The sequence below is a fragment of the Pezoporus occidentalis genome, unplaced genomic scaffold, assembly GCF_034315485.1.
Source record: "Pezoporus occidentalis ecotype Australia unplaced genomic scaffold, CSIRO_AGI_Poc_V1 ctg15, whole genome shotgun sequence".
Lineage (NCBI taxonomy): Eukaryota > Metazoa > Chordata > Aves > Psittaciformes > Psittacidae > Pezoporus > Pezoporus occidentalis.
In genome coordinates, this window is record NW_026913316.1 from 8,839,313 (window position 1) to 8,852,343 (window position 13,031).

The 13,031-nt window shown below is 39.1% G+C and overlaps 1 protein-coding gene across 2 annotated transcripts in view; it reads right to left on the reverse strand.

Annotated features, from left to right (window-relative positions):
* LOC134159719 (band 4.1-like protein 4B) overlaps positions 1-13,031 on the reverse strand; it is an 85,161-nt gene that overhangs the window by 37,291 nt on the left and 34,839 nt on the right. For both annotated transcript variants that reach the window (XM_062610969.1, XM_062610968.1), the window contains one exon: positions 11,989-12,056. In XM_062610969.1, coding sequence (XP_062466953.1) covers positions 11,989-12,056 — 68 coding nt within the window. The remainder of the gene's footprint in view (positions 1-11,988; positions 12,057-13,031) is intronic.

The following is a 13,031-nucleotide window of genomic DNA, read 5'->3' on the forward strand; positions in this document are numbered from 1 at the left end:
AATACATTAGGATTAAATACACTGTATATGTATTACAAATGCTATAAACATAATAAATATTCCAATCATTAAAGGAGTAACTTGAAAGTTTTGATTAATCATTTGTGAAATGGTATTCTGCCATCTAATCTGAAGTCAGACACAAAATTGGTACTTAAGTAGCCATACTGATTGCTGGTGGGACTGCTTGTGCACTGAGGTACATTCCACAGCTGCCAGAAGTGGCACAGCATTGTCTCTAATAGTATAAATTTGGGTTGAGTTTTTTGAGTCTACTTGCATCTTACTGGCCTTCTAAAACCATAACAAGATAAGCATATTTAATCTTCATAGTTGCAGTTCCCTCCAATGCCCATGTGGGTTTTAAGCTTCATTAACTCTCTGATAACTTCTGAACCTGGTGTCCAGCTACAACAGAACCTACTGGGATGGCACAGCCCTCAGGTTATATTTTTTAGTCTTTGGGGAGGTCACAGAACATAAGGTAGAGCAATGGGGAGTATGAGAGTAGAAAGGACATATATAAATCGTATACGTGACCCCACTAGTTCCACTTCTCATGAACAATTTTTGGCTATTTTTTTTCTGCACCTTGACAGCATTAATTTCAAAAAGTCAGCAAGATAGCAGCAAGATTCATATTTTGCCCCTTCCCAAATTCCAGTTCCAAGGTCAGTCATTTATAGTTCAGATTTGCAATAAAATTAATGCAGAACAATCGGGCCAGATTTTGAGACCTTTTGCTGAGTTTGTTAGGCTGGTAAATAAGGGGGGGATAAGAGAAGAAAAAAGACCAAACGATCTTGTTTTAGATTTGAAGCCAGTATGTCCAATCTGGAAATCTGTGAAGCAACATCATGATGGAAGCTCACAATGTAATTTCATGAAGTCAGGCTTCAGAATGGATGATGGCTCTGTCTATTGTTTTCTTAGACAACTTTTGCTCTGCCAAAGGTAGTTTTTGAGTACTGAAAAAAAAATTACTAGTTCAATTTACCCAAAATGACTTTCAATTCACATTCTGACATAAGCAGGATAAATAGATTAAAAGCCATTTAACAATTGGATCTGATGGTCAAATCCTCAAGGGGTGTGAATGTTGTAATGCCATTACTTTCAGCTCAAGTTTTCTGAAATACATTAGCTGAAATCCTTGCTCTGAATGAGGAGTCCTCACAATTCTCCAACACCTTTGTAATAAGGTACTTAAAAATTTTAAACTTTTTCATCACCCCAGTGAAAGCAGGAACAAAGCTAGTGGTATAAACTAAACTAAGTTGAGAAACGTTTCCTCAAAATGGTAGCAAATGATGCTCTATCAATGGGTTAGGAAACAGCAGACTGTGGGACAGCAAAGCTGTGCCTTTCTCCTGGTATTTATCAGGCCTCTGGGAGAGACCCAAGCACCATTTAACTGCACATTTTGAGAAACTGCAGGTTAGCTAGGGTGTAAATTGAAGCTACCTCTGAATGAAAAGGAGTAGTGGTGATGCCTCCATCCAAGGAGGCCATTACCATGAGACAAAAAGCTAGTCTAGTCCCACCAACTGCAGAGCTGGATTTTTGTCCTCATTAAAACCTTGCTAGGTTAGCTCTTTCCACAACAGCCTAAAAATCCTGTGACAGCTCCTGTTTCATCTGTAAACGCTCTTCCTCAGTCTGAACATGTTCCAAACTGTTGCTACTGTCACATCAGCAACCAGATGCAAGCAGTGCCCAGCTTGATCAACTCAGAGCCTGATCTGTGCTTTAAAAATGGCAGACTTTTAATATCACACAAACTTAAAAAAGATGACATTGATATTTTTGAAGAAGCAGCAACTATAAAGCAGAATAACATCCATTGTTATCTTTTGAATTCTACAGCCAGAATGTATTATCATATATGGAAAAACTTCTTTTCTTGAAGAGAAGCCTTGCAATTATTTTGTCTATTTAAATAGAGTCATTACATGCAGATATCACCATTTGTAGTTTACAGTCCCATATAGACTATATAGCTTGAACAAAACCTGAAGTGTTGAAAGATCAGTGGGACCCAGACTTAAAAAGAAAATGAAATGTGCAGTATATTACATTTCCTTTATAAGGTTCTGTTTCATTAATTCATAACAAGTTTTTTTCCCCATAATGGTATCCAACCACTACAGTGTAAAAATGAAGGTACCAAACCAAGACAGTTACTTCATGATCTGGCACCTTACATAACAATCTGTCCCTTCCTGGTGAGAATGACAATAACAACCACAAATGTCAGCATACAGTGCCAGGTCATCAAAAACTGCCTGGGCATTGAGAGCCTCAGCATAGTCCTGAGCAGCAGCCAGCACACCTTACTTCACACCTACTTCAGCCAGTTTCACAAGCCTGCACAGAAACATAAACAAGTCCTAGAGAGAGATCCCCTCCAAACCCAAGGAATTTGGGTCTTTTTCTCAGAGTAGCAGCCAACAGGGCTACTGAAACCAAAACTGCTCACAAAAACCATACACTGTGGGACATTTCAAGTGACCACAGATGTCCACTGACTTAGCTTGAATCTTCCTTGGGGACATGATGTACATGCTTGTGCCGAGGGGCTCCTGGTGATGCACCCCACCCTCAACTCAGCTGTAATGGGGAGACTGGGTGCTATGCATCTGCCTGCACCACCTCTTTGTGTACCGTGGCTTCTGTAGGCTGACATGCCTCTTTGTCCCCTGCTAAGCTGGCTCTGGGCAGACCTCTGTACTTGTTTGAAATGTGGCAAGTGAACCATCTGGGAGCAAACAACTGTACACCTAATAAGCTGAAAGGGATAAAAGGACTTCTCTTTCCCTGGAGAATCCAGTTCAGAATTTTAAAACCACTAACATTTGCTGGGTGAACCCATTTTCTGCATTTGTCTTTAACAGGTTTTATCCTCTTTGCTTCTGTTTGTGCCTATTTTGCCACCTGGAACAATCTCTCTCCCTCCACCCTCCCAGACTAAGGTAAAGGGGTAGAGACTAAAAGCCCCATGATTTATAAGGACACAGCCATCTGCATGAAGACTGACCTTTAGGTGCTGATTCATGGGGGAACAAAAACAAACAAAAATGCCCACAAAAAAATACTGGCTTATTTTTTGCTTCAGAACTTCCTTTGAGTGGGAATATGGTAGTGAAATCTTGGGAAGAAGGAAGACTATCTGATAGATTCATTGTCTTGTGCATCAAAGACATAGCCTAACGTGCTAAGGAAACACACACAAGCATGCACAGCTTTTCTGTGTTCTAAGGATTTCACACTTCCTTCTTTTCCAAAGTTATGGCCATCTGAAGTTAAGACACAATAACTTGTGCTTTTTCACTTTGATAAAGTAGCTTTTCTCAGAAGACAGGTTAGCTCTCCAAAATGTTATTTGACCATTTGAAAGCTATTGTCATCATCAAACTTTCTGAAGAAAGGTTTTTTTTTCTTTTTACCTTTTTTTTTTATATAGATTGCAGCTGTACATCAAAGCTCCTTGCTACAGAGCAGCAGCCTAATCCAAAATCAGCTTGTGCGCTTTCCTTACCCTCCTCGCTTGAGCTCTGTTTCTTTCAAAGCAAAAAATTCCCTCTTCTGCCTTGCCCTTACAATGAAAATGTATCTGCAGTCTAGATGAAAATGTGATGTTCCTGTGGTCCAACAGACAGATAATGATAATACAGAAAATGTTCTTCTCCCCCAGCTCAGAATAATGTTGCAGGTCAACACCAGGTACCTAAGGTCAAACTGCGCTACAAATCCTACCTCTTCATACAGCAATCAGGGCAGCCACTGTAAATGCTGTGGCTTCCATAGAACCTAGGTGCAGTTTACAGGACACAAAGAAATGCACCTCAAGTGGGGTATTTCATCAGTTTAACCTCATCTGAAAGGTCTGAATATTGCTCCTTGTTCTGTAGTTCAGAGATTAATAGTACAATTACAAATAATTCAGCAGCATCTGACTTCAGGCAACAGGTCAAAGAGGTCTTCAATACTTGGAATGAAGTCAAAGAACATAACTACGTGTCCTATCTGCAATCTTTAATGCAAGCTGGCATGCAAAGGGTATGCAAGAGTTCAGCTTAAAGTTATGACTCTGATGCAGAAATTACTGGATGAAGGTCCTGTAAAAAGCCAGAGTAGCAGATCCATTAGCCTTTCCACTGGATTGAGGCCAGGCTGATGTATATTTAGCTATTCACTTTGGTTTTGGAAATGCTGGTTGAAATTTTTCAGTTGGAGAATTAATGGTTTGTATTTTTTAGGGTAAAGATTAACTGAAAAAGCAGCTTTTTAAAAGCAATCAGTATTTGTTAGGAAGAAGCCAACTTAGATGTTTTAAGTTTTCCTAGAATATTTCACGATCCATTTAGAAGGAGATATTTAAATGTTATGTTTCAGACTCTGTCTCTTAGAGTGAAGTCCATTCTGATTCTAAGAAAACACAACCTGCTTGGATTCACTGAAGCTAATGTCAGGTAAAACTAAGCACATAATTTTTGATCATCATCAATTATGACCTGCCTAAAAGTTCATTTGCATATATCTATTCCTCCAGGGAACTGAAGTCTTTGGAAGATACAAGCTGTCCAGAATCATGCAGGTGACATGCTTATTCTTAACCTCCAATTGCCAACATGGACATCTCCTACCACAGTTCTCATTGGACAGCTGGTACCAAACTTCAGCTCTATGATTCTTAGAAGCTACCTACCTGGAAACTGTCCATGGTTAAGGCCACAGACTCAAAGACCTGGTGTCAGTTTCAGTCTTTGTAAGAATTGCTGTCAGATACCATGTCCAATAGAGCTTTGTGGGACACAGCCATCTCTGTCAATCGAAATTTCTAATTAAAAATCAGTTCATGTTCCTTGAAGTCTTGACCAGCTGGTAAGCAGCTGTACAATAAATTCCACTTCTCTGAGAGATCTGCTACCACCTCAGGGTTCTACTTTTCCTTATTAAAAAAAAAAAAAAAAAAGGAAAGTTGTTTTTTTTTCCTTAAAAAAATGTTGTCTTGAGGACTCCTGTGATTCCAAAGAGTCCTAAATCAGTGTCACTGATTGATAGAAAAAGTCAGTGCACGCAGTACATACTGTTGGATAATGTAGAAAAAAACTCCCTATGAATACACTTATATGCTGTTGAAAAGCTACCCTGACATTCAGTGGAAGCATATGTATAAAGACAGATACTGAGGGCTAGTTTCAGATCCAAAATGTGTCTTGATTAGGCAAACCAAAAGATGATAATTCAAATGCTAATACAATATGTGCAGGTGAGAAATGAAAGGGAAAAGCATAAGAATACAGACATTACTTTGAATGACACTCCTCCCTTTGTGATATATAAATGATACACATAAGAAGAATCATCACTTTGGTCAGGAAAGGTGTAGGATGTATTCACATAAACTGAAAGGCAGCCAAACTCAAAGCCTGGTGTACAGCAGATGCGTAAGCCTCAGCAAGGGAATCACATTGACAATTTGTATGAGCAAAGCTTACTCTGCATTGGGCATTCAGAAGAGTGCCTGCTATTAATTCCGATTCATCTGTACCCTGTATAACTTGATATAATACTTTCCACCCTTCTTTTCTGGTGTGCAGCATCATCAAGCTCTGTGAGATAACATTTAATTTTACATTACGTGTTGAGCAGCTCCTAATATAATTAGTCTTAATGTAATAGTGTAATTTTGTTTTGGATGGGAAGATTTACAAAGAAAATTAGAATAGATGAATGCACAAAGCTCCAGCTGGTGCTTATACCTACTCCCACAGAAGAAGAATATTGCTATTTGCAATCCTATGAAAGATGAGATAATTCGGATAACAAGGATCAACAAAGGGTGATGCAGCAGTTGGTTGAAACAGAAAGAAATCCACAGACAAATCCTGAACCATGTGGGATGTAAAGCATGCCAAAGCTGGTAGCAATCCAGAAGCGTGCTATACGGGAAAATAAATATTGCAGTCCATAAATGTACCACATGGCGCAAAACAGCAAGTGGCAACAGCAACAAGAACAGTAATAACTGACCAACCAACTTGAGGGCTTCAGTTGAAGAGGGCACTTGACTGAAAACTACTGGGCACCTGCTTCAGAAATGCAGGAACTTGTGTTTGCACAATTGATCAGTATTCTGCATAAAAGGCTGTATGACCTTCATCCTTGGAGGTTTTCAAAATCCAGATAGACAAAGCCATGGCTGATGTGATCTTGTGTTGGTGAAAGTCCTGCTTTGAGCAGAAGGCTGGACTAGATGACCTCCAGATGTCCCTTCCAATCAACAGTTCTACAATAAATAACTAAAATTTCACAGAAACAATGACAATTACTGTTTACATTTTCCAAAACCCAACCTCAGAAGAGTGTATCTATTTTAACATCTGGATAGTCTTGTGTGTGTAACAGTAAATAGCTACTCACAAAATGAAGACTAACATTTAGCAAATGAAGAAGGTGTTAATGTTTGCATGTACCAGCACTTGAAGACCTTCAGCCAGCTCACCTGAATCAGACATACATCATGTCTAAGCTTTTCTGAGCTTCAAATGACCATGAAGGAAAAAAACACATCATGAACAAATCCTGTTGACCGCTAATTCCTGTTTTACCAATTTAACTTCTGTTCCTTACCAAACTTTGTTTAACTTTAGGCATTTTTGATAACATTTCCACTTTCTGAGTTGTTCCAAGACGAACACTTGGCTTGCAAACAGGGTATTCCCAAGGACAGACACTATTTTGACTGGTTCAAAAGTATTAGCAGTTCCTGACATCTAGACTATTTTGGTCTAATACTTCACTCACTGGACTCCCTGAAGAAGGCACAGCAGTGTTAATCTGGGGATTACATTCAGATATATTTGAAGAAAAGAATAAAATAGGAAAGTGTAGACTTTGTATTAAATATAGTCAAACTCTGCATGTGTGAATCTGTGTGCACATGCACACGCACACGCATATACATGCTTTAGGCTTACCCAGATGGTCATAGCCAGAGGGAAAACAGACACTTCAAAGAGTCTTCAGGAGAAGTTTGTGTATAGGCAGTGGGAAAGTTATACAGATGGTGCTTCTGTCTGGCAAAGCTTTGAGGAATAATGGAAGGAACTATCTTGGTGGGGTTCTGTGGTTAGCCATATATTTATTACATTAAACAAATGAAGCAGGCTCACAATTAAGTGGTAAACTTCTGGACAGAAAGTTCAAAAGGTTATCTTTCTAGCAGCACACCCCTTACTAAGAAATGGGTGAGGTTTACAAAAAGGTGAGGAGGTGACCATGTGATTCACAGTCGCTTGATACGCTGCAGGAGAGAAACCTTTGCATCCCTCATCAGTCGACAGGCTGGATCTCTTGATCACAGGAAAGTGCAACTGGAGGTGATACAAAACTGGGCGACCACAATTGTTATTTTTGTATTTCCTACAGTATTTTATACTTACTTCATTATACAAATGTTCTGGCAGGCAGCCTGAACCCTGATCTCTCAAGGCTAAAAGAACCAAATAAAAAAATCCCATCTGGAGGCAGGTGATGAGATCCTTACCAAAATTATACATAAGAACATGCAGTAATCTCAAACCTAAATTAAATTAGATATCTGATCAGTGAATTCTCCCCGAACACTTCTCCCTCAACACTTCCATCTGGACACCAACTCAGATACTTCGGTGTAAGGAAGTTTCTAACAGACATGGAGATACCTCTGTTAAATCCTCATAATCCCTTCTGGCCCATTCAGCACCATGACAGATTCTTCTCTTACAATACTAAAGAAGAAAATGTTCGTGTTAGAAAGGCTTTTCCAGCACTAGTGGAAGACAAATTCCTCTCCTTGGTCACAAAAAGGACTGATGTGATCACTGCTTCCCTTGCAGATTTGGGCCCTACATCCCAAAAGAAGTACCACTAAAAATCACTGCAAAATGACTGGTCTCATTTGGAATTTACAATGACAATGTCCACACAAACACATTTTTACTACATGTCTTAGCAAAGCATGCCTCACTAAGCAAAGTAGTAACTGCAAACCAGCTGTATCTCTTCTTGACTAAATACAGGCAGTATAAAAACCAAAATAATGCAAATACATAAATAACTTCTTTTTTTTCAGGTATTTCTTATTCTGCAAACCAACATTAAGTTCTGCCTTGTCCAAAGTGCTTATGCCTCAGCTATATAGCTGGGCTGTACTTCTCTGTACGTATTACTTGGATGTTGATGAAGATGTGCGTGCTTTCAAGTCTGTTACAACAGAGCTGTAATAAAGCCATGTCTAACTCTTCTTGGTAGGACTCCTGTCTCTTATCAGGATAACTCGTAGCTCTCCTGCTTAACTCGCTTTTGAAATTCCCTTCCTATTAGTTGCTCTCATTTACTTTGATCATGTGCAGCCTGGATGGATCCAGCTTAGGTAACCAGACGACTTCTACTGTCGCTGTGCAGGTCTGCTGCTCTGCTAGGGGTTATCAGCAAAGCAGCAGGGTCAGCAAGGGGAACGTACAACTGTGTCCCAATTCATATGCACTATATCGGTCTTCACTGAGGCTTAAGGAGAGTGTAAGCTAGGACAGTGTAGCACGTACTGGGTTACTGAGTCACTAGCTTTTTCTTCAATGAATGTGGGGACCAGCACTTGAAACAGTGTGAGAGAAAAAAAAAAAACAACCCTATCCAGAGGAGGGAAAGGACATAAAGAAACATGCAGCACTGCTTTCCAAATGCAGGAGGAGGGAGGACTGTACTCTTCTGTGGTCCCACATTCTCCCACAGCCTAATCTGGCATGTACAGGTGAGCTATTAACAGAAAGATCAGGAGACAACCTTACATTTCCAGCCTTTGCACCAAACAACAGAGCAAATTTCACAAGCTTTTCCCTCCTGAAAGCTAACAAAACAGTGCAATTTCAGCTTCAGCTGTGTTTTTTTCCCCATATTTAAACCGATTTAGATATAGAAGTATCTGCAGTTTGCCAACAGAGTCAGAAAACAGGTGAATAAACTGACTGACACATGGCAACTTTGCATAAACACAACATAATTCCAAGGCCATGCCCAACAAAATGACTGGAGACCTGCTTGCAGTGAAAGGGCTGTACCACACATATATATGAGTAATTACTAGTTGAACCAGAACTAATTCTACAAAGAGCTATAGCAATTGTTAGCCAAATTGAGTCTGCTATGGCAGATGCTAAAATAATTGCTCAGGGGGATTACAGGCCATATCCAAGTAGTTAATTCATTGGAAGTGTAATCTTCAGAGTGGCAATGGATGAGCAGACAAAATGGTAGCAAAGAGAGCACAGTTCTTTAATCAAACAAGCACTACTACCCTTCTTCCTCACCTTCTATTTCCCTATTTGTATGAAGAATTCATACTTCAGTTAATGATCAAAACTGCATATGTTTGCTTACTAGGTAGCCTGAACAAACTTCCCAATGGCATGGGTTTGGAAAAAACGGAGCATTTTTGCTAATGCATTGTACAGTCATCAGTAATGAAACACATGAACTCATTGTCCCTGCTGTAAATCCCTTGCATAAAAAGGGTATTTATTGTTAAATAGCTCCAACAGACACTGGTTTCAACTGGTAAGATATTGCAGCAAGCAAACATCCTCAAATATTCACACAGGTGTTGTCTACAGGAATGTCTGTATGGGTTCTTGCAGGAATAAAAACTATATTCTACAGGGAGGGCTTTTGTACAAAGGATATTTGTGTATTTCTCAACTAAAGAAGAGAAAAAAATCCCAGGTGACTTGTCTGATCAGTATGAACTAACCCTTAGCTCTACTCAGATGCAATTCCTAGCAGAGCAAAGGCTTATTTGTGTCCATCCAAGTCCACAAAATAGAGGTTATAGAGGATGTTATTAGCAAAAAGGTCACATTCTGGCTGTCTGCAAGAGTGCATATGTCCCTGCAGAAAGGAAAGCCACTTGGAGAGAGAGAATTGGTTAGACACTGAATTTACTTTGCATTATTCTCTGAGTTTTGAATGCAAGCTGTTAAAATTGGTCTATCGCTGAGCACTGATTACTTGTATATTTGTACCTCCAGGACACAGACACAAAGCAATAAAACAATACCATATCATTTGGCAGAACTGAGGGTAGAGGAAACAATGCTTGACATAAACCAGATAAAAATAAATATTAGACAAATATACACCAGTCTACTGCATACTGAGAACTCCAAAGTGGCTTTTATGAGTTTATAAGCTTGGATGTGTGTAAAAGAAAACAGTAATATCAGCTTTGCAGCCAGGTTGCCATCCTTACTCATGCTGAATAGTATTTCACTTCACAAAGCATACAATTCATTTACAGCTCAGCACGATGAAGCAGGAGAGAATCCATTACCAAATGTGAAATAGAAAGCCTTTTCTACATATGTTATAGAGGTTCAGCATAAGGATTTCAGAAGGTAAGGAAAACAAGTCTGTAGCCACTTTCCAAATCACGCAGGGCTTTACAGTCTAGGACCTCCTGAACTGCTTCTGGAAGTGACAGCAATCCAACAAAGGCTGTTGTGGCAAAGACAATACATGAAACCCATTTCTATTAAACAAAGAAATAGGTCACTGTGTAATGTATGTGATGAATTTTCTCAGTGGACATAAGAAAGTGTTGTAGATGCCTAGAAAGGGCAATTGCACAGGAGAAAAAAGGGTGATTGTAAATATCAAGTAGACTTTGCAGCCCCTTGGACAAATGGGAAAATCACAGCCTGTCAAGCTAGAAGTTACAGCTCTGTAGGTTGTCCCGAGATGAGAGACATACATGTGGGGAACTGGGAATCACAGCTGTACTGCAGGCAAGACAGGGACTGCCCTGGAAAGCAATATCATTGCTCACATCTCCTCCTGCCTCAGCACCACCAGCCATCCTCACCATTATTCTGTAGGTAGATGCTTTCACTAAGCAAACATAGCAGTTCTGCTAGTCCAGTCTGATCTGAAAGGAATATTTCAATGAAATGGTTTTTGAACACTGTTAGTGATTTTTCACCTTATAGGAAAGATACACATTGGAAGAAAGGGTGGACAAACTTTCACAACTTTAACTGTTTCTTTCTGCGTTCAGAAGGATCTGTCAAATGTAATTCATTACAGCCCTCATCCAGACTTTTCTATAAGATACTTAAATGTCTGCTTTCAACTGCAAGGGTCACCACCAGAAAGTTATAAAATAAAATAATGGGATAACTAGGGTTCTAGTACATATGCATATTACGTATACACGTATATATTGAATATGCATATACATAGCATATACACTTGCATATTAGCTGATTGACAGCCAGTGTGATTGCTTTGAATTCATAGTTCTCTTTCATTCAATCCTCCTCTCAGATTTGGATACTTAAGATGTCCAAAGTGGTGGTACTACCACACATACAGAGGCAGGCAATTTTCAAACACTCATGCTGTAACCTCCTCTCTAGTGACCTGATGAGACACAGCACACTGTGCCATTCAAATAATGTTTACAATTAATATGCTTCTTTAAAATGGCCATTTCCAAAAAGGAAGACTTCTATCCACCATCATCAGAATAAAAGTACAATCCAAACTAGTCACTACTGCCTGCAAAGGAGCCATCAGAAAAACACAAACACAAGGATATTCCAGTTTGGAGTATCTAGCGTGCTTCTGATATATAAGTTATGAAAACTGACTTATTTTTACACAAGATTTTTAGGTCTGTCACTGGACCTGTTTTTTACTTTCAGCATTTATCAATTGTTTAAGTATATACGCTCCATCTAATTTTTAAAGCTGAGCTTTTATTAATTCTTCAACTATATGTGGTATACGCATACCAAATAAGCACCCTTCTGACAGACAGGCCATTGCTTGGTGAACTTGTGGATGAGCAAGTTGACCTGTAACATCTGTTGGAGATACTGTGTGGAAAATGCCTCACTACATCATGCATTTATTTGATGTTTTCCCTATGGACAAGAAACAACAGACCTTACATTAGGGTCCTGCAGGCTGGAGGTCTTACTGGGATTTACAAAAGAGGACTCTTCTTTCACAGCCTGTTAAAAGAAGGAGCCAAAGTTTAGTAAGACATCCATATACTTAGGATAATACAACTGTTTATTAAAAATATACCCCTGTAAGCACCCCAGAAAACTGCAATACCCCAAATTACTACTCTGCCCACCTTTAGAAGGCACAGCAATGTTTTTTAACTCGTCTCAACTTGATTTTCACTGTGAGATTCACTGCAATGATCTACAATGTACAATGTGCAGAGCAATAGTATTAGGAAGAGATTGGATAGGGTTAAAGAAGAAAGAAACCATTGGTTCCTCCAGAAAGCATTTGAGCAGAAGTAATAAAAATCAGCCCAGGCAAACATACTGTAGTCAAGTTGTTCTTTTAATTGGAGTAGAATAAATATTTAGGTAGTCCAATCAAAATCACGATGCCAACTTTTCATACAGACTTAAAAAAATTAATTGAAAAATGGGATCCCCTCCATATAATCACACTGTACATACAAATCACAGAAAATCTCACCCATTATTGCTCCCTGCTAAATTACAGAGTCCTGTCTCTCACATAGCATTTGTCTATAGATTTGAAAATACTAGTATCGCAAAATGACTTACATGAAAATTACTTGTTTACACAGAAAACACCCAATTAAGGCAGGTGTTGGTAGATTATACTCTTCAACTGAGATGCAGGGTTCCACAGTCTATGTGTAAATGCCAGTGTCAGTGCAACAATGCACTCCTCTACAGAAAATACTGTCTGAAGACACATGAGTATCTCCAAATCAGTAATGGATTTGGCAGGCTCTGACATTTCCATCCTGATAAATGGTCCTACAACAGAGTGATTTTTCAATGTTGAATATCTGAACCGTAATAATTTGGGTCCATTGGTCCAGATCAAATTGAATTAAATGTGTCAGTCCGTCTTCAAATAAGACAAGACAGGTTCCTTCAAATCCATCAAATCCAAGTCAAAGGATTTTACAGGCATGTAAAAATACTGTAAAT